Genomic DNA, 27,866 nt, shown 5'->3' on the forward strand with positions numbered 1-27,866 from the left:
CGAGTGGGCGGGGTTAGACGATTGTTGCTTCGGTCTGCTTTCGGCTGCGGTCGCTGCTGACCTTCAAATTGAGAGTCGTGACTGCGCTGCTCTGTGTTGTGTCTCTGCGCTGCGCTGCGCTCTCTGCTCTGCTCAGCTTTGGCTATGAGCTTTTGCGCTGCGGTGTGTTGAGCTTTTGTCGATATCGAAAGCGTGATAACGTTGAAGCGTGAAAGTGCCTGTGCCAGTGCTAGTGCCTGCCGAAAAAGCTCAGGCTGAAAGCATCGCAGCCGCAGCCGCAGCTGCTGCCTTTTCTGCTGCTGCTGTGTCGCGAACAGCGAACAGCGACTGCGGCTGCATTCGTTCCGATTCGGAATCCGTTTCGGGCTCTCTGCCGATTGTCGCCTGCAGAGACGCGGGCATCGTCTGCGTCTGGGTCTCGCACAGACGGTCTCCAGCGCGTCCGCTGCGTCAGTGGGGCCAATAGTCGTTGCGTATACGCCGCGATGTACAGAGCCGCGACACGCGACACGCAAGGCATCGCAGCAGCAGCAGCAGCAGCAGCAGCAGCAGTTAGAGCAGCAGCAGCAGCAGCAGCAGTAGTAGTAGTAGGAGCAGTAGATTCAACCACTGGACCGAACAACCGTTGAGCCGCTCATTGAGCCGCAGTGCCTACTTAGCCGTGCCGTCGTACCCGTCTACGTCTCCGTATTCGCATTCACACCCGTAATTCGCATCTGCATCCGCAGCAGCCTCCGTCGCGCTTATCCGCAGCAACAGACGCGAAACTCCGACTCCGCGGGGCAGGAAGAGAAAGCTTACTTTCTATATCATTCATTGTTTTATTTTTTTATTTTTTTTTCTCCATTTTTTTCTGGTGTTTCTTCTTCGCGTCCCACTCCCCGGAAGAATGAAAGAATGAAGGGGGAAACATCAAAGTTGTTCCTGATTTTATTTTAGAGTTTTTCCGCACAAACCCAAAACTCAATCGTTCCGCTGTGTGTGTCGCGCTCCCGTAACCGATCCATGAGGTAGGTCTCCAAAAGATTCTATAGAATTTTCGCCCTCTGCTTTTTGGCGGCTACTTTTCCGAGTCGATCCATACACATATAGACTGTATATCGGTCTGATTATTATTAATTTTTTGTTGATGTGCGTTTTTATTAATATTTAAAGAGTCATAAAACTGTTGTGACGTAAATACGTAGCCAAAAACAAAACCAAAGAAAATGAAAAAAACAACTCAAAATCTTTTTTTTTTTTTTAGACTTAGATATATTTGTATCTGGCGTATATTTTGCGCGTCGCGTCGCATCGTTAAAACGATTTTCATATTCATAACATTGCAGGTCTCCCCATGCCTCATGCCCCATGCCCCTGCCTTCTGGCCCCTGGCCTTTTCCATATTCCGCTCCCTATAGCCACCATATACCATACCATCATTCTCCATATGATCATCCATTTTTTTTGTAACACTCGTTCGCTCAGACATTTTTCTTCTTTCATTTTTTTTTTTCTGATTTCTCATTTGTGAATATTTCTATTAATTTTTGTTGCTGGTTGAGTTTTGATTCGATTTGAGTTTTTAATGGCTTTCACATGGAACAAGTTCTGCCAGTGGGGGGTATTTTGTTGTCCCCCAAAATTTGTTAGCTCTTTAAAAACCAAAGGAATTTGGCTTCGTTTGATAATTAAGCTATAGCCCTACCCATACCCATACCCGTACCCGTGTACCCGCACTTGTGTATCCGTATATATTGTACAGTGAATATTCTTTCGAGCGGAAAAGATCTGCCGGTCAGATCCAGAAAGTATATGGTAGCCTTTCCCTCAAGGATCCCTCCAGATTTCACTGCTTGTGTAAATCCTCAGTAAATGAGGCCGCCCGTATACATAGGCAGATGGACGATCCGTTTTTGGTCACTTAATGCTGAGGATTTACTCTGGTTTTTGCGCAGTGTCCTTGAGAGCATATCCACCGCCCCCCCCACCTATATATGTGTGTGCATTGGGAGGGATTTGGGGATGGGGTTGACATCCATTGAGTGGAGGGGAGAGGCGATGGTTTCCTTAATAGCGCCGCCAAAGAAATGCTTAATGAAACACACACAGGAGGGCCCAAAGACAAAGGCCAACTCAAGCAAATTCAAACACGACGATGGAAGCCAAAGGCAAAGCTCAAACTTTGGTCCAACCCCCCTCGGCCCCCTGTCGTCGTCTCACTGCAGTTGCAGATGCAGTTGCGGAGGAAGCTGCATTTTCCATTTCCATTTCCATATCGCAGGCTTCCCAACTTTCTGCCATTATCGAAGCGAAACGAAACGAAATGAAATGAAATGAAACTACAAAAGACAAAGTTAAGTGGAGGAGCATTTGGCCCACGGGCCGAGCACGGGAATTCACTTAAATTGCGAAGAATGCGAATTTGGTTAAAGACCAGCCAGGGGCAGACAGGGGCAACCAGGGGCAGCCAGGGAGAGACAGGGGCTCTTGCCTCCTTTTGGGGTATTGGGCACCAGGGAAAGCGAAAAAAACTCATTGAATGGGGAACATTTTGCACGCCCCAGCAGCAAAGCCGAAGGGCGGTGCAAACAGTGTTTGGGAATGGGGATGGGGATGGGGATGGGGATGGCAATGGGGATGGGGCTGCGGGAAAACAGCAGGTGAGAGAAAAAGAATAAGTAGGGGCAAAAAAGGATGTAAGGCATCCTCCTGCGAGTGTCGAGAGGCAATGTATTTGTGGGATACCCTTCCAGATCAGCTTGCTCTAGACGATATGATTTTTCTGTACAAATTCCCCATAGGTGAACGGACACAGTATTGCGTTTGCAAGTGCCGCGTGAAATGTAAATGTAATTCTAATGAAATTCCCTGGCCTTATTTCATAAAGGAGTCTCTCTGTTCACAATCATAGTAGCCTCTGCAAAAGGATGTACAAAGGGGCTGTGGAGGGGTGGAGGGCAGGTGAGAGGAGGCAAGAAGATGTCGGAGATGGTGGCACTGCTCTTGGGGAGGCCGTGCTGACAGCGTCTGAGGCCCTCAAGGGAACATGGCGAATTCTTTATCAAAATGTATGACAAGTTTAAAAAGTCTTGCGGAGAATATCAACAAAATGAAGGCAATGTGGGATGTGGCAGTGGCAGCAGCAGCAGCAGCGCTTCGGGGGCATGAAAGGAATGAGGTGGAATGGAATGGAATGGAAGGGGAGAGCCAATATAGTAAAGGATAAAGCCAGCAAGTAAGTAAGTAATGTGGCTCAAATAGGAGGCCAGAGCGGGGGCAAAGGTGAGCCGAGAGAATATATCCGGATGAGAAACGAGCCCTGAAATGGGGTTAGAAGTCAGTCAGGGGGCCAAAAAAAAAAAACGAAATGATTTTGAATTCGCAGCCAGAAAAAATCCATTGGGGGAGTAATGTAAAGGAACACGGTCTTTAAGCGGAAGGAAGGTGAAAGGACACGTAGTCAAAGAGGGATGGAGATTGTAATCCATGTGGACTTTTACAAGAGATACCACGAAAGAACTACTCATTCTGGCTCATTGCTCTCGAATGTATGAACTAATTTGACTTATCGAAAGCAATCGATAGTTATCGATAAGCAATTATAATTGCCAATACTATTTACTAGATATTCATTCCATTCATCGATGACTTTTGCCACTTCGATAACTAAAATACACCTAATCGATAGCTTATCCTTCCTCTATAACTGCCGCCTTTAACGAGTTCGTTCTGACACCATTCGATGGCTGGCCGTGTTCCCATTCCCATGCCGATTGATGTCTGCAGAGTCTAGCTACAGCCCTGAAGCGGACTGTATGCAGAGGAGCAGAGAGCCAGTGGCAGTGCCGCATCAGAGGCCCATGGCTAAAACGGATGTGGCAGGCAAACTAGGTTTATTTTGACAACCTCAATCCCATCAACAGTCTCAACAAACACTTCATCCATCACCTCCACCCGCACTAGTACACACACACACCCATACACAGATGGATACAGATTCACATATACATACACTCGTACTCATGGATAGTAGCATCAGAAGCAGCGACCATAATTTGTTGCAAATTTATTGAAAAGCCATAAAAAATGTTCCGTTTTCTTTTGCTCTCCGCTTTTCCCATTGCAGCCAGAGGACAAGAAAAGATAAGAGCAGAGGAGAGGAGAGGAGAGGAGCATAGGAGAGGAGACAAAAGCGTTGGAAGAAGAGCGCTCCATAGAAGCCCATCTCTTCGTATTTCCACTCGCCAGCCGCCGTTCCACAGGCCGGCCCTGAGGCAGAGACAGAGGCGCGCGCTAAATGAGCTGGAAATGTCCAAGTGGCCGTCGCGGCAACAGCAACGGCGGTGGTGGTGCTGTTGCTGCTGCTGGTGGTGGTGGTGGAGCTCAAGGGAACAACATCGTCCATCCAGCAAATAAGCCAAATTAACGAGACAGAGAGGCACAGGGAGGGAGGAGTAAGCAAGAGCCAGGACTGGGAGGAACAATGCCAAAAAGAGAACTATTCAAAGCGAAAGTAATCGGCACATAAACGAATAATCACAGCTAGTCGTGCGTCTCCGTATCCGTATCGTCATCGTCGTCGTCGTGTGTGTGTCGTGTGCGTGCGCACTCGTGTGTGTGCGTGAGTGAGCAGATACATATATGGATATATACGTGTATGCATATCGGGGTTGCATTCACAATATACGCGTATATCCTACAACTATGTTTTGTTGTTGTTGTTTTTTTTAAGATCTTCCCCCACGCTCGAAAGTTCTGATCGAAACAAACTGAAGAATACAGAATACAGTGAGTGAATGAATGAATGAATGAATGCAATGAATGAAGCCAACAATCGGATAAATGAGTGCAAAGAATCGAATTATCGATTCATATATCGAGAGAGCAGTGGCAGCTCAAGAACCATTACGAGTATGTCTGGTCTACTACACTGTGCATCATCGTCGTCTGTGCATCACCTGTGCTACTATCCGTTCGGTCTTCTGTTCGTTCGCTATGCTAATTCAGCGCCTATCAGCGCCAACTATGGACATTGATAGTTCTTACTAGTTTATCAATCTACCAATCTATGGTTCAACTAATGAAATACAAATACAATACATAATCAAGTACGAAAACTCAGCTCACAGTCAGGGTCCGAGTCAGAGTCACACGGAATGCAATAAGGTGAGTGGAGTGCTCAAAATATTCTCTTTAAAACCATTATCCTTAAGTTAAGTTAAGAAATAGCTATTCTTCGAAAGAAATGAATGTGTCCGTTTGCTTATGGGAAAATTGTGCAGTGAATTATTCTTCATTACGAAAGAATGTTGGAAAATAGATTTCCAATAGGACTATTATTCAAATAAGGAAACTCGAATGAAGGTTGGAGCGCCGGCCACTGTCTATATGTTGTAACCAAACTTAAAACCCAAGCCCCATACCCGTGAATACCCACTTTATTTGGATCTGCCGACAGGACACATAATTGCACGAAAAATAATTCAATTTTCGTGAATTCTATGAGCCCAAAAGCAAATCATTGACCATAATCAACGGTATGGTGTGGTGTGGCTTGGGGCTGGGGGTTTGTTGGCCAAAACCCGCCTTTGCTGCCTGGCGTTGCCACCCCTATAACGGTGGTCTGCCTGGCCTGTGCACACACGCGTCAGAGTCTGAAAGCAACAGCCGCACCGCGCCGTCGGCTCTCGTAAATGTGAATGATGTTGCTGATGGCCGGACGGGGACTGGACTGCCACGGACCATGGACACGATACGGTGGATATATGGGGCTGGGGCCACGGTTGTGGATCCCCGGTCCGGTCCTCCCGTGGCCGAAAGAGCCAAAGTGCTCATAAACATTTTGTGTCCAGTGTTGGCTTTGGTCTCCCCTTCCCTATCTCTCCTTTTTCCGCCACACTCTTTCTGGCTGTGTTTTACGGCCTTCCTCTATCTCTCTCTCTCTCTCTCTGCAAATATGTTGCAGCTTCTGCCCCTGTTTCTTCTTGTGCTCCTTCCATCGCTAATCAAAAACTGCAGCAGTTTTGAAACAGTTTCCAAAAAAAAAAAACACACAAAAAAGACTACCACAAAAAAATGTGCATATACGCACATGGCCCAAGGTCGACCCATTTCTTGTTCCACCTCTCTCTCTCTCTCTCTCTCTCTCTATCTCCTTCTCTGTGTCTCTTTCTCTGCCATTTGGTTCTTTCGCCATCTGCTGGGCGTCTTTTGCTCACTTCCGTTTTATTATTATTATTCTCTGTTGCTTTTCCGCCTTTCATTCGTTTTGTTGCAAAAAATTTCTGTATTTAATTTGCTCCTTGCCCCTGTTTCTGTTTCTGTTTCTGTCTTTGTCTTTCGCTCGCTCGTTGGCCTCCAAGCACAAGCACAAAAACACACAGAAGCCCAAAAGAAGAGTCCCGTTTTACGACTCACCAAACCATCTCCGTTCCGTTCTGCTCCTCCTTCAACTGTGCTCATTCTGTGTCTGTGTGTGTGCCTGGAATTTTCGTTGGTTTTTGCACACTCTCCAGTCCAGTCCCCACACTCACATAATTTGGGCCGCTGTTCCCTTGGCTTTTTATTTTCACTCTGGGCTTTCCTTTTCTCGTCCCTTCCTTCTTTTCTTCCTTTTGTTCTAATAGAATTTTGTCGCAGCTGCCGCAGAGTTTGCTAAGGGAAAATGGAGCACCAACCAGCACTGCGCTGCATAATGCTAACCAGTTAACCAGCACTGGCACGTGATCTATCGATTATCAGCTTTAATTCGAATTTGAATTCAAAAACTGCAAATTTTCTCTGCTTTCGGCTGCAGGTCTTTGTAGTTTTTTGTTTTTGTTGTTCTTTGTTGCTGTTTTTGGTTTTCCAAAAATAAAGTGCGTTTTGGGAGCAGTGCGACAAAATGAAAAATCCACGACGCACGACGTCGTTGCTTCTAAATCTAAATTTATGTAAGTTTTATTTTTATTTAATGGTCGTGTCTGGTGGCTGTGGCTGTTGTTGTTGTTGCATTTTGCATGTGTTTCTTGGTTGCGTTTTTATCTATTTTTAACCCTACTCTCTATTTTTTTTGTTTTTTGTTAACGCTCTCACGTGTTGTTGCTATCACTTGTATTTTGCATTAGTTTTTTTCTTCGATGGAAAATGGCTCAAAGCGAAACGAGAGTAGGATCCAAATCTGTATCTGTTTCTGTATCGATATCCCATTTCCCATAATCCCAACATTAAATGCTGCTGCACTTCGAATCTGCATTTATCTGTGGGGCACACACAGATAGAGACAAACAGAGAGAGAGAGAGAGAGAGAGAGAGAGAGAGAGGAAATTGCTTCATTATAATTGTTTGTTCTCCGTTTTATTTTGGCCAAAAAAACTTTGCATCGAAATATGTTTTATGGGCCACCAGCTGTGTGTGCCACTGCCACCGCCACCGCCACCTCCTCGTGGTGGCAAGGACTTTGGGATGGGGTCGATTTATTTGGTGGCTTTTAAACTGTGGCAACGTTGCATATTTAACGGTCCAGCTGCGGCTCTTTTGCGTGGCAAGTGTGTTTGTGCAGCATATGAAAACGCAATGAATAAAATGCCATGCCACAGAGAGCGGTGCAGCTCGATTGGGTTTTTGGGGTCCAAATCAAATTAAAACTAACAAGCAATGCTATTGACTACAGAGAGAAAGATAAAGAGAGATACTACAGAGAGAGAAAGAGATCATGTTTACCTTTGCGATTCTCCCCCGACTTAAGCACTGCCCTAAACGTTAAAAGACCTGTTTCTCCCTCTTTGTTTCATATGGAATTATCTCTGAATAATCACCGTTTCAGGTGATCCAAGGCTAGGCTATGTAATGAGGAGATATTCAATAGAATACCTCTTTTGGACCACAGACACATATGGACACCCAAAGAAAAAAAGCGCTGATTCACCGAGTATGCAAATTAATTTATATGAAAATAGTAGCCATTTTTCTCTGAGTGTATGTTTCTGTAAGGCCGTTTTATATAGATCGAGAAGAATATCACATGAATTTTCTTGATGATCTTGTGATCATTACAGAATATACATTGATGTTCCTCTACAAAAAAACAATCCCTGATTGTTTATGTGGCAGTCCTCCGATTTGAATCAATCATTTCTGTTTTTTGGTGGGAAAACCCATAGCCCATCGAAAAGTTTTTACTGAAAAATCTTAAAAGAAGAGATTCACGGATTGTTGAAACTTAATACGGGCAGTCGTGGCTTGTGCCTCGTTTGGAAGTGATTCCATCTGTGAGTGTTGCAAGCATCTGGCCAAAACCATTATACTCTGACAGGCCAGAGAGCAGAGACATCTCTCTATCTTTCTCTGTCTCTGTCTCTGTCTTTCTCGCAGTGGCAGAAACAACACACAAATTGGCAAAAACGAAATTAAACAAATTGAAAATGGGCCGACAAGCGATCAAGAAGTGGACGACGGACGGCGCTGCTTTCTTTTCTTTTTATTTTATTTTTTGATGTGTTTTATAGGCCCACGCGAACACTCACACACGGACAGACGGACACACGGACATTGTAGATACGGATATAGTACTAGTGGATATAGAGGGCTATATAGTGGATAGACAGTGGGACAGACATGCGATAAATCGTCGCTGATATTTATAGAGGAGTTTAGTTTTCGGCGACGCACCCAAAAAAAAGCAAAGCAAAGAGCAGCAAGCACGAAAACCAGGCTAAGCTGCATATGACCTTGCGATACCCTTCCCTAAGCGAGTGAGAGAGAGGGAGAGCACTTGGTTTTTCCGATGCCGCATGTCACTTTCCCATATTGGTCCACATTTTGGGGGCAGAGTAGACGATGACAGGCTGCTGTTTGGAACGAATGTACCCCGCGACATTTCGGCAGGACACTACACGACACAGAAATTTTATAGTACGCGCGTGTCGATTGATAAGCAGCAGTCCAGTCAGTCCAGTCAGAGTCAATGTCCATCCACTATTCTTTCGTCTTGGGAATGTCGTTAAACGAAGGAGAGACCACCGAACCAAAAGAGACGAAAAAGTCCCCATCAACATCGTAAATCGTTAACAAACTGAAAACCAACAAAAAATAATCGACAATCAGCCCGGGGGTTTGGCCATGAAGAATGTTAAATGTAAAATGAAGTCAGAATGTTGCATGTTGCAGTCAAAGATGTTGCATGAAAGTGCAAGGCAAAAAGGAACTGGGAGAGAGAAAGATTTAACATATTTAACATGAAATATTATTGAGGGAAATAGCCGCAAGAATTCACCAGCATCCCATGAATCGTATATGATATCTTAAATGTTCAGTGACTGGAATTGATTCTGGAATGAAGTGAAGATTTGCTGAGAATCAGGGAGCTACCAGATTCTTGGCTGACAATTTGCTGGCACCACATAGATCGATGGAAGATCCTTTCCTGGGATGAATAGAGCTACAACAGCGTCTCGTGGCCGGTAGGCATCGATTGCCCTATCGATATTTATCAGCAGGCAGCCTCGTGGCCACGTATGCACTCAACGTTTATCGATTTGCTTCGCTTCTAAAAAATTCAGGAGTCTAAAGCTCATTAATTATTTGTAGCGCGTCAGGCGACAAAGCGACAGATGGTGCCAATAATTTTGCAGTCAAATTATTAGCAGATTTAATTGCTTTTTCAGTTTGTTTGATTAAAAAAAAAGACACGAGAACAATCGATAAATCAATCGAGGCGGAAAGCAAACAGGTGGCGTAATAGGGAAAGCGTTTTGGGGGGGAAGAATATAACTACGGGTAAAAAAAAAAAAACAAAAAAGAAACTAATAAAATTGCTGCTAATCAAACGTTGCACGAACGATGTGTGGTGCTGATGCCAGGTCGGTTTTTGCGGGGGAGTCAAGTGGAGTTGGGCGAGGAGGAGTGTGAGCAGGAGGGGAGCTCTATGCCAACAACAATAACTAATCAAAAGTGAGTGTCGATGGCCCGCGGGGGTAAACAGTAAAGGGGTGCCAAATGGTTTAGGGATTGTAAACTTGGTCCTGCTCCACACACACACACACACACACACGAACACAAACGTACACACACATACATACGCATAACATGCCGCAAAGCGGCAGCAGCTGCAAACATTTAGCAACTTGTTCGGGGTATTCCCGTTAGTGCATGACAGCCGCTGTTCACACAAATTAATTTTCACTGAAAATTGCTGTATTTCGGGCAGGCAATTCTGCACATAAGCTGTATATATCTCTACCTATCCACCTCTAATGCTCGATGTAAACGATTTAGGTTATTTCGACTTCAGACATACGATATTTAAACAATTAAGCTGTTGAACACATACGGAAATACCCCCAGCGATGGTCGTTGCTGCTGCTGTCGCTGTCGCTGTCGCCGTCGCTGTTGCTGTTGCTGCTGGAATTCATTTTAAATTGAGAAAAATCGCAGCTACACTGGCACGAAATCACGAAAAGTTTTAATTATTTTCTAACAGGCGAACACACACGCAGCAAACGGCAGGCAGCAGACGGTGGACATGGAGGAAGTCAGTGCGGGTGGAAAAGCGTGCGAGTGGCAGTGGGAGGCAGAGGGAAAGCTGGGCATTGTTTTTCCATCGAATCGACGGTGTATGACACCAATTTGATGCTCTCTTTGTAGTCCCCTTCGATTTATAGAAAGATTAACCAAAGGTAATGGAAGACACAGGATATTTCATGGGAATCTGCCCAATGAAATGGTCAAAGAAGATGTTCCTCTAGTTGGGCACACTCTCCCAGTGATGCTGTAAAAAGTACCCACAAGCGAACGGCTCATTCGTTTCGATTGGAATCGAAAACATGGGCTGCTTTCTCCCTGGCTTATAGACCCCAATGCACGAATTAAGTGTTTATGTCACGTATTGAGAGAGAAGCGAGGCACATCCTGTGTTGTGTGCGGGGTAGCAGCAGCATTTTGGACGCCATGGCCGCCAGCAGATCCATGGAATCCATGGCAAAATGTGGGCCTGTCAAATGGTATCCTGTATCACTCCTTCTCCTTCTCTCTCTTTCTATGTGGGAAAAAAGGGGAAATTAAATACGTTAAATAACGTACAATATACTTGCATGTACCACACACACACACACACACACACACACACACAAACACACATACACTCCCACGGCAATTTGTGGTCATTTCCTTTTTCATCAGCTTGGGTAATAATTTCTATGTCCCCGTTCTCGTTCTCGTCCTCGTGGCTCTTCTCTCTTCTATCTCTTCCACTACCTTCGGTACTTCTCTGCTTCTCTACTTTCCCATTGCTGTTTGCGTTTCCTTTGCTCGTTTTGTTTACCGTTAGGTTGCGCTGGCAGGACTCTCCTCTCCACCCAACAGGACGTGCCACTGGATGCCACAGCTTAAGAGTTTGAGGCTGAGACCAGGAGCAAGTGGCGAGGGCGTGAGTGGGATTTCAAAAATGGGGAATGGGCAAAGGGAAGCCGAATGGGGGCCGAATCGCCCAAGAAGAGGAGCAGGCGAGGGCGTGGCAGAAGGAAGAGAGTGAGCACCAGTCCTGCATAAATATTTTGTGGCTCTCTTTTTAGGAAAATATTTTTGCCGCACAAAAAAACAAAAAACCCAAAGCGAAAGAAGAGTCGAGTGCCTCGAAAATTAGATACCCTGGCACTGGCACAGCGGCATTTCCAGGCATGAGACCGAAGCCGAGCGCTTGATCAATGATCGGATCCATCCGCCATTAAGAATATACTCGCACTTTATGGGCTGGCACATAAATTCGGCTGATTACAATATACCCGATGAACAGAGGACACACCAGGAGGACTACATACCAAAGTAGCAGAGAGGGTGAACAGCCTACACACAAATTCCTCGCTATTGCAATTTAATCTCTTGGTTTGAGCTCCTAAGGCACTGTCCGCAATAAAATGTTAATGTTGCAGCACATTCCTCTAACGACTGGCTTGCCACTGATTAAAGCGAGCAACCGAAAGCCAGAGACGGATTGGGAGAATCCAGAGATGAAATGCATAAATTTTGGAATGCAATTTGGTAGCTCATGTGGAATAATGCTCTTAGGACACCACATACTATAGTAGAACCAGAGCATATGCATGTGCACATGACTGCCTCTCACTCACCCACTATCCATCCATCCATCTATCTATCTATCTGTCTATCTCTATCTATCTCTCGTTGTGGTTGAATTTGTGTCGCAAAGACCAGCACGAATGAGTGAACGAGAGAAGGTGAGACTCTGGCGGTGGTCTCTGGGCCATTTGCATAAATATTGCCTGCCATGGAATGTCATCCATCCAAAATCCTGCCTCCCCTCCTCATCCATCTCCAACCGCAGACACCTACACGCACACTCTATCCCTGTCTCTGTCTCACGCTCTGTTTTCTTGCTATCTCTATCTCTGTCACTCGCTGTTGAGCGGTCGGAATCGGTCGCTAGGTGGCGCTGTAATCAACTGTGTCAAAATGCCAGCAGAGAGAAAGTCAAAAAGTCTTCGTCAGGAGAATGAGAATGGAAGCCAAGTAAAAACATACACACACACACACAAATGGACACACATGGACCCACAAGGAGACCAACAGACAGACACACACTCTAGGGACATAGAAATTTCAAGGCAGGTGAAGCATCACCACAGCCACTGCCACAGCCACAGCATCAGCATCAGCTCAGACTTTCTAAATTGAGGTTAAAAAAAGAAACGAAACCAAAAGAAAAACAAAAACAAAAAAACAACAAATATGCACGGTACAAGGCAGAAGCAGAGAGGGAGAAGAAAGGGACGACGACGACGAAGGAGGCAAGTGGTAAATAAAACAAGAAAGAAATAAAGTAGGGGGGCCGGCCCTCCATCGGAGAGGATACCAAAGCATTTTATACACTGACGCTGGCACTGATCCATTTCCGTTCTGTGATGGCAGATCCAGCCGATATTTGTATCTAATCTTCCATACTACTCCCCACCCCCCAAGCGAAGGGAGCAGGGGCAGTAGCGAAAAGAAGAATCAATTTCTTGGGATTGGTATCTTTCTGGTCAGAAATCATTATACCCGATTTGCAAGGGCATCAGAAGCAAGGGCTGCTGTCAGCCTGACGAGCACGTAGGTAGGACACGGCAAGACAGGACTCTGCCTCGCTCTCGCTCTCTCTCTCTCTCTCTGCGACGACAGGTAGACAGACAACAAGATGTGCAAAGCCCCCATCTCTTTTCTGCCATTTGCAACGTCACGCTGCGTTTCTTTTTCTTTTCTGGGGCTGCTGTTGCTGTTGTAATTGACACTTAAGCTGGAAATTAGAGGCAAATCGAGGCGTAGAGAGCAAAGAGATCGCGACTGGTGTGACATCCATCATTCCGTCATTCATTCAGAGCGAAAATAAAGTGCTTCTGGAGGGAGAGAATGATGTTACTCGTTTATGCCAGACGAGGGGCTTTCATTCATTTCACAGGCATGACGAGGATGCCAGCTACCGCCCGTTGCTGTTGTTGTTGTTGGTCCAAGCCTCTCCAGTCAAAGATGCAAAGGTGAACGAGAGCAGGGCCGCCGCCTTTTGAAACTGTAATGAGAGCAGCAGGAGCATTAAGGAGCGAGGAGCAAGGAGCAGCAGCGTCATTTCAAGTGCCCGCATGCGGAAGTAGCTGCTGCTGCCGGCGATGGGTGCTCCGCTTTAAGCCTTGCTTGCGTCACAGCGAGCGCCAGCGGGCGGACAGATCTGCCACAGCGCCAGTCTCCTGCCACACTCGTGGCACTCGTCCTGCCGTTTGCCTACAGGAATGCCTATTCTGCCTCTCTCTCTCTCTCTCTCTCTCTCTCTCGCCACCTGTATATAATGAATTGTAATTTGAACAGACGCGTAGGATGACAGCGAACATGTGTGTATGAGTGCATGCTGTGTGTGTGTGGGTGTGCGTGTGTGTGTGTGGCGGCTATTAACTTAAATTACGTAGCATACTTTTATGCGCAGCATGCGGATTTAACGGCTTCTTCTCTTCCTTCCTGCTGCTACTGCTGCTGCTACCACCAAGTGTGTGTTAAAGTCGCACAATCACACACACACACACACATGAGAAACGAGTGAAATAACACAGAACCAAAAATCAGAGAGAATTTAGTGCCTCGACGATCAGATACCCCAGGATAAAGCAGATATCTACATAAGTATATTGTACATCCCTTAATGAAAGTCTATAAAATATCAAAACAGTAGATACTCGCATCACTAACAACGAGCCATGAGCTACAGATATTATAGAGTAAGATATCCATCCCATTATAAGATTTATACTCCTAAATATAGTACAGTCGAACTTCCATATAGGGGAGTTCATTATACGAAAAACTCGTAGTACAGAGCATTGGGAAATCGATCCGTTATATAGAAAACTTCGTTGTACGGAAGTTCGTAATAGAGAAATTCGGCTGTATATTATACATAAATCAGCGAACACGTTGTGATACATGTGTGAGCTTTTACTTTAACATCTGTTTCTGCCCCTTCCACTCCCCTCCGCCAGAGCGCGCACACTGCACGAAGAAGAGTGTGTCAGAGAGAGAGAGAGAGAGAGAGAGAGAACGAGAGTAAGCTCGTGTAAGGCGAAGCGTAGCCCCTGCAATTTGATTTGTGGTTTTTGGCTACGATAATGGTTCGATAATGATCGGCATTCTCTATGATTTTGCGTATCCGCTTTATTTGTATCTTTTTGGGGGCGTAAACAAACCTTATTCAGTATGATATTACAGAAGTCTTTTAGTTTCTGAGAACTAGGTGTCAAACAAGACGTAGGGACAGACGGACAGTCAGACATGTCTATATCGACTCTGCCATTGTTGCTGATGCAGAATATATATACTTACTTTATGTGGTCGGAAATGCCTTCTTCTGGGTGTTACACACATCCACTTCCACCACAAATCTAATATGTGTATTCCTATGCTCTTTGAGCATCGGGTATAAATATTCTTGTCCAAAAATTTGAGGGCTTATTCTTCAAGAAATGGGATTTCTTTATAAACAGTTTTTAGTTTTTTTGTAGCCGAAAAACTGAATTTTTTATTAAGTATAGGTCCCCAATATAAATTTGGAGAAGAGCCTTCTCGAAAATAAAAACACAATATACCCTCGTGATTTCAACGAGCAATGGGCTTGGGGAACAGAACAAGAATCGTAAAGAAACACACACACAGATTTATTGTTTACTGCTGACGGCGGCAGGTAGCACGCAATTTGAGTGCTGAATGGATGCCTTGATTAAAGTAAAAATCCCACACGGATTCTCATTCCCACCTGCACTCTGCTGTGCGGATGTGTGGGGTTTTTTGGACGGAACGGACATTTGCATACGAGTTAGTTATGATTGTCAGCTAACACATGTAATACCTGCACTCATATGCCATGGCAATGGCATGCATTCACTTGGAAAATGGGAAAAGCACAAAACACAGAGCACAGAGCACAGAAAAAAGAAAAACAAAGACCGAAAAAGGTGTAAAGAAACACTGGCAAAGCAGGGGATTTTACAAATTGTTGAAAATGTTCAATTTATGGAAATACTCGCATTTTGCATACACAATCTATCTGGGAGTCCATGTGTGGGATGTGTGCAGGCACACTGCCTGATGTGGATGTCTAATCCATCCATGTGGATGGGATGCCAGGGGATGGGGATGGGGATGGGGGATGTCCTGCAATTGTATATCCTTTCGCTCACTAATTAGAGCTTGCTTATGCGGAAGCTGTATCGAGTTGCAGTTGCATGCATTGTTCGCACTCGTAGTTCGTAGTTTTGCATAGAAACACCACAGAAACGGGTGGGCGGGATGCGACGGTACGGCACGGTACGGCAAATCTTGAATTGAATTTTGTTGAATTTTGTATTGAAACTGCTGTGCAAAGGTCCAATTAGAGAAAATCGACAGAGAGAGAGCACCTATTGCGATATTGTTGCTCTTCAGAAAAACATCTGCACAACAGCACAACATCATCATTAGAGAAGCCACAGCCAGCCCCTTGAATGGGGGATATTAAATCAGGGAAAAATAAGGAATAACAAGGAATGGACGACACATCGTTCCGGATGCTGTGTGGCAATGTCTTTTGAAGTTCTTCCAAAGCGGATTTAACTGTTAAGACCCCCCCAGAAGTTTAACTGAAGCCCAATAAAATGAGGCAAATTGTAGTTTTGAAAAATGGAAAAAAGCCGAAGGAAGGAAGAAAGTAAAAAGTCGATGGCGGAAGAACAGAATGGTTCTCGATGTCCATCTCTGTGTATGAATGAATGAACGAATGAATGGAGCGGCAAATTGAAAATAATTTCGAATATGGCCAAATATGCAACAAAAAACAGGAAAGGAAACAGGAGGGAAAACTAATTGTGCAACAAAACAAATACAGAGTACTATTTGCATCGAATGATCGACAAGTGGATCCCCTTGGGGCACCTTGTCGCTTTTGGTTATGGGAGTTGCGGTCACCGGTAACTGCTAGCCGGGTAACCGGTTAAAGCATTGCGGCAGGTGTGAATAACGGAAACGGAAGCGGAAACAAAGCGTTGCACTTGTCATCCGGCCACCCGAAAAACAACGAAAGCAACGGCAAAGGCAGAGACAGAGAGAGAGGATGATGGGAAATGGGTGGAAGAGGTGGAGGGGAAACCGCAAAGAGGGGAGCATATTCCAACGTCCGATGCGAGTGTTTTTCTATCCACAGGAACAACAAATTCTTCACATACCCTGCCAAAAGGAATGACTGGGAATGGGTATATAGGGCAGGCGCAGATAACAAGCGCAACAGATTTGCCGATGTTATAGGTTTAAATACTTATTTAATAGAAAATGAACCATATATTCTATTAAGCATATATTATATTTGTATAATTTTATGTATTTAAATAAATAAAATGGCAATAGTCAATGGATGTCCAAATTAAATGTTCGAAAAAGAGCATAGGGTATGCTCGGTGTCTACTCCGGTCTCCCCTTCTCCGAGGAGAGGTCGGGGGAGGCACATTTGCATGTGCTCTCTCGTATTGAATTCAATTTTGGGTCTGTTCAGCGAAGGAAAGACAAATACTTTTTAATTATTTATTTATGCATATGCCTGAGGAGAGAGAGAGGGACCCAGGAGAGAGCAGTGGGGAGGGTGGACGGCGCTGAGGAGATGGGTGCCGACTCTGCTCATTAACAAAGCAAATGACAGCTGTGGCAGGGGGGCAGGAGGGCAGGGGCAGACGCTTGTGTGGCAGACAGCTTGGCGCCCAATTGTTGCCACACTCGCCTGCTGGGGCTGCTGGGTCTGCTAGGCGGCGACCTTCGCTTGACAAGCGAACAATGAACGTCGACACCCTTGTGCTACCACCCATCCACCCGCACATCCAGCCATCGCACGTCTCGAGCTCCTTCCTCAGCCCCTGGGCACGCACTCAAGTTGCGTATACGCAGCGTTGTGCGTTGTGGGCTGTGGGCTGTATCCTATTTCCTATTTCCTCTTTCTTCCTGTTCCGCTTTTGGCCCGAAAGTGGAATGACAGGCATAGTGAAAAAATGGCTAAAAGTAACCCTGGCGCACGCATTAAAGGATAAAGCCACGCCGTGAATATGTTAACTGTGCTGCGTGCTGGAGGATTGTGCTTCGGATTCTGTACGGTTGTGGAATGCTGGGGGGGCGTCATGGTGGATGGGGTTCTCGATGAGGTTAAACTGCTGACAATGAATGATAATTCACTTATAGATTGATGATGCTGAACGGCGGCATGGGGCCAGAATCAAAATTGATAATAAGCATATACGGAAGAGCAAAGGAAAGGGAAGGGATGAGAAGAAGTGGGCAGGCTCTTTAGATTGGTTTTAATCTCTCACATGTTTTCACGTGTATAAAATGAAATTTATACTCAACAGAGACTCAAAGGCCGGATGGCCATCAGAATCCTAGCGACGCTGTCCCTGAGCACAGGACTCATCGTGCGCTGCTTCTCGAGACTCACCGGCTGGGCATGGGCCTGGGAGAGCTGATAGAGATCGGCATAGTACTCCATGCCGGCAATGCCCACCGCATTGAAGCTGGCCGATACCTCGGTGCAGTCGATGATCGAGGTCTTGAGCGGTGTGACCAGTAGCGTGGAATAGTACGGCACCTTCTTGCCCTCGATCAGCTCGCGGACGAGGAGGACGGCCGTCCGGGAGCCGGCCAGGAGGTTCCAGCGCGACCAGCTGAAGTTGTGCGACTGGGCGAGGGTCGAGAGGCAGGCGTAGCAGTGCATCTCCATCACGTAGTTCTTCTCGCAGGAGCCCTCGGTGTAGCAGAAGGCATCCTCATCGGGGAAAATGTCCACCGCGGAGAGGATCAGTGTGGCCTTCAGCTCCGACAGTGACATCGTTTTGCCGATCATCTCGGTGAGGCCCTGGGTGCTGCCGCCCTGGAAATTGTTCACCGTGTACCCCGCCTCGGTGATGGTCATGTCCAGGCTGATCAGCGATGCCGTGAAGCTAAAGAGGATGGTGCCAGGACTGCAAAAAGTACTGTCAACGATTAGGCCTCTCTTACTGGGCATTGGGCAGTCGCTGGACTTGCTTTTTCATGTCCGGTCGCAGGTCCCAGGTCTGGTAGGGCATGTTGCTGTACTTGTTCAAGGCGAACCCAAAGATCCCTGTGAACGGATATGAGAGAAGGGACAAGGGTACTCCTGGACTGTGATCCCACCCTACTCACCCAATCGTCCTGTGCGAAACTGAATCGAGAGCTTGTCTTCATTGAACTTTGTGTCGTGGACATCGCGAGTGCTCCACTTGCCCTGAGTAATGGCCGCTGTGCAGCTGAGCTTCTGCTTGCGCCTGAGCAATGGGAAGAACAAATGAAGGAGGATTGAAGGATGTCAAGCAAGCCTGCTTCTATGCTTACATCTCGCTATTGCTGTTCTCGCTCTGAGTCTGACTCTGCCCGGCGCCAGAGGCCAGTAGCTCGTGGAGAGTGTTGGCCGCGGTGGAAGCACCTTCGAGCAGCTCCAACAGACTGTCGACGTCCTCGTCGTCATCCTCGCTGCTGTCCAGGCCATCTGATGGCTGCTTGCGAGCCTCCTCCTCCGCCTCGTTCGGCAGCTGGGAGTCGCGCACAAAGGAGATGCCCGTGTAGTAGGCAAAGGCGGCGGCCGCTGCTGCTGGCTGCAGGACATCCACCAGCTCCTGGCTGAGTGGCTGTATGGGATCGTCCTCCAGGTCATGCTGCTGCTGCTCGCCCGCCTCGCTGCCCGCAGAGCTTGTGGGCGAGAGCTGCTCGGAGATCTGCTGGATGAGCTCCTCCTGCTGCTCGCGCGGCAGCTGGAGGCGCCACAGCCGGTCCATGTCCTCGATGAGCTGCGAGAAGAGGTAGCCCTGCGGCAGCACAGGGGTCGGGGCTGTCTGCCGGAACTTTAGCAGCTTGTCGAAGCACAGCGGCGGAAACATCTCCGCCGGCTCCTCAGTGTCCAGGAAATCTGCTCCGACTCCCAGTCCCAGTCCCATCTGCAGTTGATCCGTCGATGGATCTTCCATGTTCTTTGGGACTTCACCCGCTGCCCCTTGGCCCTGACCCAGCCGCACGTGAGTCTGGCGGGCGAGAAACATCACCCTGCGGCGCCGCAGCCCCGAGCCGGACTCCGCCGGGGTGGTTGCCTCAAGGCGCACGCAGAAGCCCTGGGGCAGGCGTGGCACCACAAAGTCCTTGACCAGCCCGTACAGGTCCACGTCGCTGGGTATGGCCCTCAGGTCAAAGTCCGTGATCTCGCGCAGCGTCTGCTGTAGGTCCGACGACGACTTCGGGGGGCGCAGGCGCGACGCCGGACAGCGGGGCGAACTCTTCAGCGGACTCGGTTGAGCGTTGGTCGAGAGGGGTGTCGCTTCTGTGGGTGTGGCTGTGGTGCCAGCGGCCGCCGCAACGGCAGTTCCATTGGCTTCCGCCTCCGCTTCCGTTGGGGCAGGCGGTTGCGGCTTCATGCCATCGGCGAGCTCCATTTCGAGGGTCTCGATGTGCGTCTCCCAGCGGCAGGCGACCGGGGGCTCGAACCAAATCACCGAATCGGGCAGCCTTTTGGGACGGGGAGAGATTTAGCAATACAGAAGATATATGGCATGAGATGGCAACCCACTGCAGAGTGACCAGCGCCAGCTTGTCCAGAGCGGACTCGATCATCCTCATCTCCGCCTCGATTTCCTCGGGCAGACGTCGCACTCCGGGCAGCACAGGCGGCGGCGGCTTATAGGTCTGATAGTATTCCTTGAGCACCAAACTATTGGCGCACGTAACTGTTGAAGGAAGAAGAATGGAATGGAGGGTCAGAGATGGACAGTGAAGTGCTTGAGGTGGAATCTCTACTCTACTAGTTCGTATGAAGGAGTGCGCATTGAGCTGCTTGTCCTGCTGCGGCGTCTCGAGGAAGTCAATGCAGTAGACGCCGCCAATGATGCGGTACTTGCGGAGATTCACGTCCGTCTCGAGCATGCCGTAGGCCTCGGGTCCGATCGCCCTCCGATGGGCACGACTCAGCTCATCCTCGTACTCCGCATAGAGCTTGTCCACGTCGTAGGTGCGCTCCCGCGGCGGCTGCGAGCTGGCCGAGTGCTGCTCCTGCGTGAGTTGCTCCAGCTCCGAGAGCGGAATGTCCCTGCCGCACTCGTCCAGCATCGCCTGGAGTATCTCCTTGCGTTTACGCCACTCGCGTTTCGTTTGCCGCAGAATATCTGTCATGGAATGGAGGTCGATAATCATATCGCACTGGTATTGGTATCATTCCTACTGGCATTCTCGGAGCGTGCGTGCTTCAGTCGATAGCTGCTGCAATAGTCACTGAAGTGGTCGTAGTTGAGCCACAGACCCCGCAGCGCCGAGCTCTGGAGTCGCACTGTCGGCGGCAGGGAGATCTGCATTTCAATGGTGGGAAAATCGATCTCATTGTGAGTCGTCTGCTCTCCAATGCGGGTCTTGGGATTGATGGCACTGTCATGGGGGAAAAGGGAAAGATTTTGGGCTTGGGTTTCGGGCAGACTGGGGCTTCTGGGGCTACCTACATCTGGGCATCCTTGGAGAAGGTCCACACAAAGCTCTGAAAGACGTCCGAGCTGTAGATGTGCTTCGAGACGCCAGGTCTATCGATTCTGTTGGGAACATCGGGGTCACCACATGATTGTATGCACCGAAAAGTTCGTATATACTCACTCCATATCCCGCTCAATATGGGACATAGTCTTGTAGGTAAACTCGTCCAGGTGCTGCCTGAGAAATACACGCATTTCCGTCTTGAGTTTCGCCAGATCCGCCGCAACATGCGGGGAACGCTGCCTGAAGGTCAGCATATCATCCAGTTCGCTGAGAATCTGTGTGTGAACAAATACCTAAAATCAATCCTCAGTGGAGGATACAGTGGGCGGGGACTCACCCCCAGGACCTCCTTGATGCGATGGGCATAGATATCGCCCAGTCGTCCCTGTTGTTGGCGCAGCGAGATGCGCGTCAGATCCGCCACCTGGGCATCCTGTGTGAGCAGCGTTCGTTCGTCTGTCCGCAGCAGCCAGTTGCGTGCCTCCCTGTGCCGCTGGGCGATGTCCGCGTGCCACTGATGGATGTACTTCCGCAGGTCGCTCGGACTGGCGGCATTTGGCAGCCCATTGCAGCGCATAAACTTCTCCCAATCGCGCTCGTGCCGCTCCCCATCTCTGATGGCTTCGATGGCCGTTCGCACCGCCTCGAAGAAGAGCATGCTGTCCTTCAGCTGTGCCCGGCGCTGACGGTTCTCGGCCACCTCTTGCTGCTGGCGGTGCTTTGCCTGCTCCATCTCTAGTTTTTTGCGCTGGCGCGCCTCCTCCAGTTTCTTGAGTCTGGTGGATTATAGCCGGCTTATAAATGATGCAAATGATGTCCTGGAGTTTCCTCCCATTCTTTGGAGCTCACCCACTTTTCCTTTTCCATTTCGATGCGCAGCAGCTCTGCCTGCTCGGCCTCTAGGCGGGCCTTCTCCTTCTTGGAAAGCTTCTTCTTTGGCGGCTGTGTGGGGTGGGGCATCATCATCATCATTATAATCAACATCATTAACTCTTCGAGTGAGGATTGGACCTACCATCTTGACCTGTTCCTATCTACCCCTTAAGTCCTCCCTGGCAAAAGTCGAATGGGAAATGGTGCGCCGCCTGTGGTGTCTCTCCTGCAGGATTGGCGTTCACACTTACTCTTATTGATTTAATGCCACACCATGGTTACCTGTTGTTTCTGCCGTTGCTCGGGCAACACCCCACGACGTGGCAAAAGCTGGGCCACGCAATCCAACTGTGCCGACTGTCGTCTGTCCTCTGCGGCCAGCTGCCATAATATCCTTAATTAAATATTCAACGAGAGCTTATGGCCGGCCAAAAATGTGTGTTGGCCCCCTCGAGCCGGGTCTCCAGGTGGAAGGATTTGCACGTCGCACGGTGATGCTGCAACACCATAGCCACCAGATGATCCCTGCCCCACACCTGGGTGGCAAGTGACGTTATCTGTATCTGTGTCCCACTTAAGCTTGAAAGCGCCTCTAGATGGTTAGTCAATCGATAGTTTTCAACGATTTCCTTCGATAACAGGCATTCCATCGATATCCCATTAGCAGAGACCTATATCATTCATTCACCTCTTGCATTCACCAAACTTTCCCAAAGAAGAAGAGAACAAGCCTCAAAGTAAATCTTACAGAATAATTTATACCATATTTGATTCTTATATCCCCCGGGAGAAGGGAATGGAATGCTCTAGTCCCCAGCAGAAGCGGGCTGAAGGCTGTCCAATTGTGTCCAGTGTTTGAAAAAGTAGATCCTACTTCAAGGACCAAATCGAACGAACTGCTGAAAACAAAATCAAAACCGAATAAGAAGATTTTTGTGGCTTTTCTTTGGCATTCTTTATAATATTCCTCCTGCGGAAGACCCAGCTTCGACCCAACCGTCGCTTTCAGCCCACTTTGAACGTTAATTGGCTGAAGTTTGAACTCTTTTCGGATTGAACTTTCCCAGCATATCCTGTTGCACTTGCTACAGACTCCCTTGGCTTTCACCAGCCTTTACCACTGGCATCACCTTGCTTCATCTCACCTTTCCTCTGTTCTTGTCACCAGCTAAAACTTTACCATTTCGGTGGCACTGCCTCTGGCTCTGCCTTTTCGCAGCGACCCTTTTCTGTCTCGATTCTGGGCCAAAAGTTTTTCCTTGGCCTTTAACGTGCCATATGGGGTACACACTTGAGGTGATTCCAGGGGGTATCCGGCTGTCTGTGCTTCATTAGGTGTCGGGTTGACATCGCCGCTTATTTAATTGCCAGCCCATATTAAATGCTTGGCAAAACGGCACCCGTTCTCCGTCTCGTTTCCATCAAAGGACTTGAGCTTGGCCTGGGAAACTGTGAGAAGGTCCTTTGACTTATCAATTTAATAAGCACACCATTGCCCGTAACCTGTACGATAATTAGGTGTGTGGGAAGGTCAGCAACTGCACATTTTTCCAGACAAAAATAGCGCCATGCAGCGCCCCATTCGTGGGCTGCCGTTTCGCAGAACCCTAGGATATATGTGTGGAGCGTTTAATCCGCCTTGTTGCAAATGTTGGAGGGTGCCACGTGTCATGTAATGCGACGTAATTTGTGTAAATAATACAAATTCCATGGCATTGGTTTTCATGCCAATAAAGCCCCAACCCAAGCAAAATAAGCTGCAATTGGGAGCTCCTGCTCCTGCTGCTTGGGAGAACCATCAGCTGGGCTGGGACTAAGCACTCGAAGGAGTGGGATGGGATGGGGATGGTACAAAATGAGGCACTTGGCAAGTGGTGCTGCACAATAAATATATATCATACGCACCGTTGACGTTGACAGATCACTGTGCTGAAGCGTTGGCAGGGTACAAGCGACAGGCGACAGGCAACAAACTGCGACACAAGTTGCAGCAACAACAGCCACCAGACAATGGTGGGTTGTCGGCGATGGTGATGGTCTTTAGAATCTGCACGAGGCAGCAGTCACCAGGCAATACCCATCCGCATCCGCATCCGCATCCCCCATCCCACCATACCATCTTTGGTATCCATCTCCTGAATGCCTCACGCTCGAGTGAACTTTGCAGTCTGACAGAATTGGTGAATGGAAATCCTCCGAGAACATAGGGAAAGCGAAAGAGAGACCTGCAGCTGAAGCTGTGGCCGAGGCAGAGTCAGAGCCGGAGAAGAGCTTCTCTCGCTTAACCCTTGAGCAGACTTGGGTGGTTTCATGATGTTCCCAATGAAACAAAGGCTCTGGCAGAATATAGGCTGTATGCGAGGGAGAGGCCTGAGACTGTGGATAGGAATAAGTGCAAGAAAAGGAGCAATAACTCGTATATACCTATAGCTATCATAAAATATAGATATCAGCAAGACCAATCATTCCCGAATGAATAGAGATCGTATAAATGAATAGATGATTATTAAAAAGCAGTGATCAAAAGCAATTCAACTCCAATTAAAGCTGGAGATATACTGGAGGTGGAGGAATAAGAGCAAGATATACTCGATGTAATACCCATAACTAGGAGGAAGTCAGTCACAAGGCACTTCACATTTACCCTTATACATACATATGTATATGGTTGCACGGTATCTTTGAAAGAACATGAAATTAGCCAACACATTCGAGGGTTAAGGCCCCCTCTACATGCAATACAATTTATTCGGTGTCCTCAAGCGTGCTCCAATTCATTTTCATTTCCATTTTCCATGTATTTTCTGGTGGTATTTTTGTCCTTCTTTTTATTTTCCTTTATTTATTTATTTTTTTTTGGCTGCTGCCTGACAAATTGCTGCTGCTGTTGGTCTTGGCCAACAGATGCTGTTCTGGCGTATGGCTCTGGCTCGGGCTCTAGGGCTGGTTTTGGTTACCGAGGGCCCTGAGTCCTGGAACGGCCTTCCTGCAATACCATCTAGGCAGCAATCAATGCGGCTCACACACAGAGAATTGAAAGTGTTGCGATTATTAATTACTGTTTCGTGTGTGCCTGTGTGTGTGTGTGTGTGTGTGTGTGTGTGTGTATGTGTGTGGGACCAAGTGTTGACGTTGTCATCGAGCTGCAGCCTGTGTCAGGGCGTCCCCCAATCCCCATTTTTCCCATTACCATTTTCGATTTTATAATTATGTATTCTGGGGGCTATAACTGGTGTCCAACTGGGTGGGAATGACTTTGGGTTACGACAGCCCCGCCCTCCAGTGGGAGGTAGACGATGACGATGGCAGGATGAGTGCCACATTGCCACAGCCAGTGCCAGTGGCAGTGGCAGTGGCAGTGGCAGAGTGAGGCGAGCCGGAATGGTTTCTTAATGTGCTCACAGCGACGTTGATGGCATTGCAAATGTGCACACGCTCCAGTCCCTCATCTTGTCTTCCTCTGAGTACTTAGCAGACGACCGACGACCAACGACCCCACCCGTCCTTTCATGTTTGCTGTCAGATTTGGTAGAGAGAACAACTGCTTAACGCCGATGAGGGAAATGGGGCAGCTCGTATTGTGGGTGGCATAGGTGTCGAGGAATCGTGTCCCTCCCCTTCCCGGCGGGTAGATTGAAAATTGCAAATATATTGGGACATTCCCATAAGCCAAATGATTATTACCCGTTTGTAGGAGATGATCAGAAATCGTCGAGATAATTGAACAGATGAAGAGTCCTTTGTGCTGGTGCTCGGACAGGACATTGCATGTGCCTTATTGTCGGTCCTTAAGCGCTTGTGGGAGCCACTGAATCCACTGATGTACTCGTATCGTAGGTGTCTCAAATTATTGTATTTATATGTGTTTTACGAGTAATAATTGAACGACATTGATCCCTAATATGGGGATTGGATTGGAGGGCCACCAAACGAAATGTGGACACCTTCTGGCAGTGTCGTACCTATGATCCAAGCTCCAAATAAAGACATACCGCCAACCAGTTTTGGCTGAAATAAAATATATATAAATTTCACTCTCTTTCAAAATATTCCAAAATAATTAACGATTCTTCTCACTTTCTTCTCTTGTTTTCCCCAGCTGCCTGTGCACGCAAATTCTCATATCATCGTTTAACCGCCTCTCCTATCCTATGATGTATCAACTACAAGGCTCCAGGGCTACAACTGCAAAACTATAGCCGTCAACCGAAAAGCAATCTTAATAAAACCTATAGCTCGTCAAGGTTGCCGTTCAACAAAAACAAAACATACGTATGACCACGAATAGTAAATAGTAGATCCTGCAAAAATTTTGAATACCCGGTACACGAAAGTGGAGTGGCCATCGTCGTGGACATGTCCTTTCTGTATAAAGATCTAGAAATTGGATGCACCCCCGCCCCCCCACTCAATCGACTCATTGATCTATGCTGTAGAAGTAATCGTAATCTAACGGCAACTGCCAACACTGACCATTAACCAACACTAGTGGGGCAGCAGCACTGCCCAGCACTGCAAAGACCTTCAGAGCGAGATAGAGAGAGTAACGTACCGGGTATGAAATAGTCGATGCACTCGACTATCGGTACAATCCTTTCGACAGAACATTTGGCCAAGGAAAAATGTAGCTAGACGACAAATTATACAAGCAAAGGCGAAAAACGAGAGCCACAGGAGAAGGAGAGGGAGAACTTTTGCATACAAAATCGAAACCAAGACGAAACAATAATTAGATTTAAAATTGACAAAAAAATTAGCTGAAAACAAGCAAACAAAAAACAAAAGAAAAGAAAAACCCCCAGAGGAGAGGATGAAAACGCCCATTGTGATTCTTAATTTTAGACATTAGGCCAAGAGAAGCAAAAACTCAACAAAATACAAAATTTAAAAAGGGAAACTATAGAGAAAGAGAAAGCATAATCCTTCGAATGATATCAAGCAAGGAAAAGGCATGATAGAGCCATATAGCGCAGGAACCGCGCAGGATCAGGCAGTATCAGGCAGTATCAAGGGAGAGAAGCAATAGAGAGGGCTACGACTAATCGCAGCAGCCCAAAAAGAGATAGGAAAACGACCAAAGGCTGCTGCTGCCCAAGGAGCAAGAAGGAGCATGCAATAGCAACGCCAGCCGCCCAAAAGGACAACAACAATTCAAAGTTCAATTCCATCCAAATCGAACGGCAGGATACGGTTGCCAAGGGTTATTCAATGCGGAAAGGCATCCTAGTCGGCCTCTGAATAACATTTCCTCTTCTCAAGCAACAGGAAAAGGAACAGAGACTGGAACTGGAACTGGAGCTGGAAACAGGATATTGGAACTGCCAGGTTTCTTTTTCGTTCGGAAAAGTCCTCGACCCCGATCCCGATCCCGAACCCAACATCGATTCCGACAACAACAGCAGCAACAGACCAATCGCGAGTGATTCCCTTCAAATTTTGGTGGTGTTATTTTATTATTATTTTGTTTTCGCTTCGATCATTTTGATCGGAGGCTAAAGCTGCTGTCAAAGCTGCTACTACTGCCACAGTCAGAGTGCAAAGAGAGCCGCCAAGATGACTATGTGGCAGAGTGGCGGCATGGGAGGCCATGGCTCCCAGAACAATCCCTGGATGAAGCTGATGGGCATCGTGCACAAGGAGCGACGCCACACGGAAAACGTCCAGAGTCAGTCCGGCTCCAACGAGCGCAACCTTAATCAGTAAGTGCAAGAAAATCATATTTACAATTAATATAATGCTCAGAATGTTCTATCAAATATCAGTCAAGGCAGTCTGCAATGGGCTCTTAGAAAATTCCTAGTCGTTCCTCTGCGGTTGAATGTTGCCTTCGAGCGTCTCCTACGTTAACAAACGGCACTTTAGAACTTAAAAAATATTTTAGAACAATATACTAACTAATACTTTAGTAACAATATCAAAAATAGTACCAAAACTTATTATAAAAAATACTTAAAAATTAACCTAAA

At 47.4% G+C, this 27,866-nt stretch overlaps 2 protein-coding genes across 3 annotated transcripts in view; one reads left to right on the forward strand and one right to left on the reverse strand.

Annotated features, from left to right (window-relative positions):
• Nucleotides 1-468: 468 nt before the first annotated feature.
• LOC108162264 (potassium voltage-gated channel protein Shaker) overlaps nt 469-27,866 on the forward strand; it is a 147,057-nt gene continuing 119,659 nt past the window's right edge. The window contains exons 1-3 of one of the 2 annotated variants that reach the window (XM_017296952.2): nt 469-1,010; nt 4,109-5,148; nt 26,000-27,599. In XM_017296952.2, coding sequence (XP_017152441.1) covers nt 27,454-27,599 — 146 coding nt within the window. In that variant the 5' untranslated portion in view covers nt 469-1,010; nt 4,109-5,148; nt 26,000-27,453. The remainder of the gene's footprint in view (nt 1,011-4,108; nt 5,149-25,999; nt 27,600-27,866) is intronic. The other variant, XM_017296961.2, reaches the window with a different exon arrangement.
• LOC108153722 (axonemal 84 kDa protein) lies at nt 17,849-21,996 on the reverse strand. Its single transcript, XM_017283887.1, has 11 exons — nt 21,881-21,996; nt 21,365-21,803; nt 21,145-21,302; nt 20,997-21,083; nt 20,726-20,925; nt 20,310-20,669; nt 20,078-20,234; nt 18,856-20,016; nt 18,667-18,788; nt 18,529-18,604; nt 17,849-18,464 (listed from the first exon to the last, which is right to left on the reverse strand). Exons 1-11 carry the CDS (start codon nt 21,994-21,996, stop codon nt 17,849-17,851), a joined length of 3,492 nt encoding a protein of 1,163 aa, XP_017139376.1.

Source organism: Drosophila miranda, chromosome XL (assembly GCF_003369915.1).
Source record: "Drosophila miranda strain MSH22 chromosome XL, D.miranda_PacBio2.1, whole genome shotgun sequence".
NCBI classification, from domain to species: Eukaryota; Metazoa; Arthropoda; class Insecta; order Diptera; family Drosophilidae; genus Drosophila; species Drosophila miranda.

Coding starts and splice junctions, on each gene's coding strand:
- LOC108153722 (XM_017283887.1), bottom strand. CDS start 21,996: ATGATGATGATGCCCCACCCCACACAGCCGCCAAAGAAGAAGCTTTCC. Junction 20,926..20,996: donor TTCTCCAAGGATGCCCAGAT/GTAGGTAGCCCC, acceptor CCCCCATGACAG/TGCCATCAATCCCAAGACCC. Junction 18,789..18,855: donor GAGAACAGCAATAGCGAGAT/GTAAGCATAGAA, acceptor CCCATTGCTCAG/GCGCAAGCAGAAGCTCAGCT.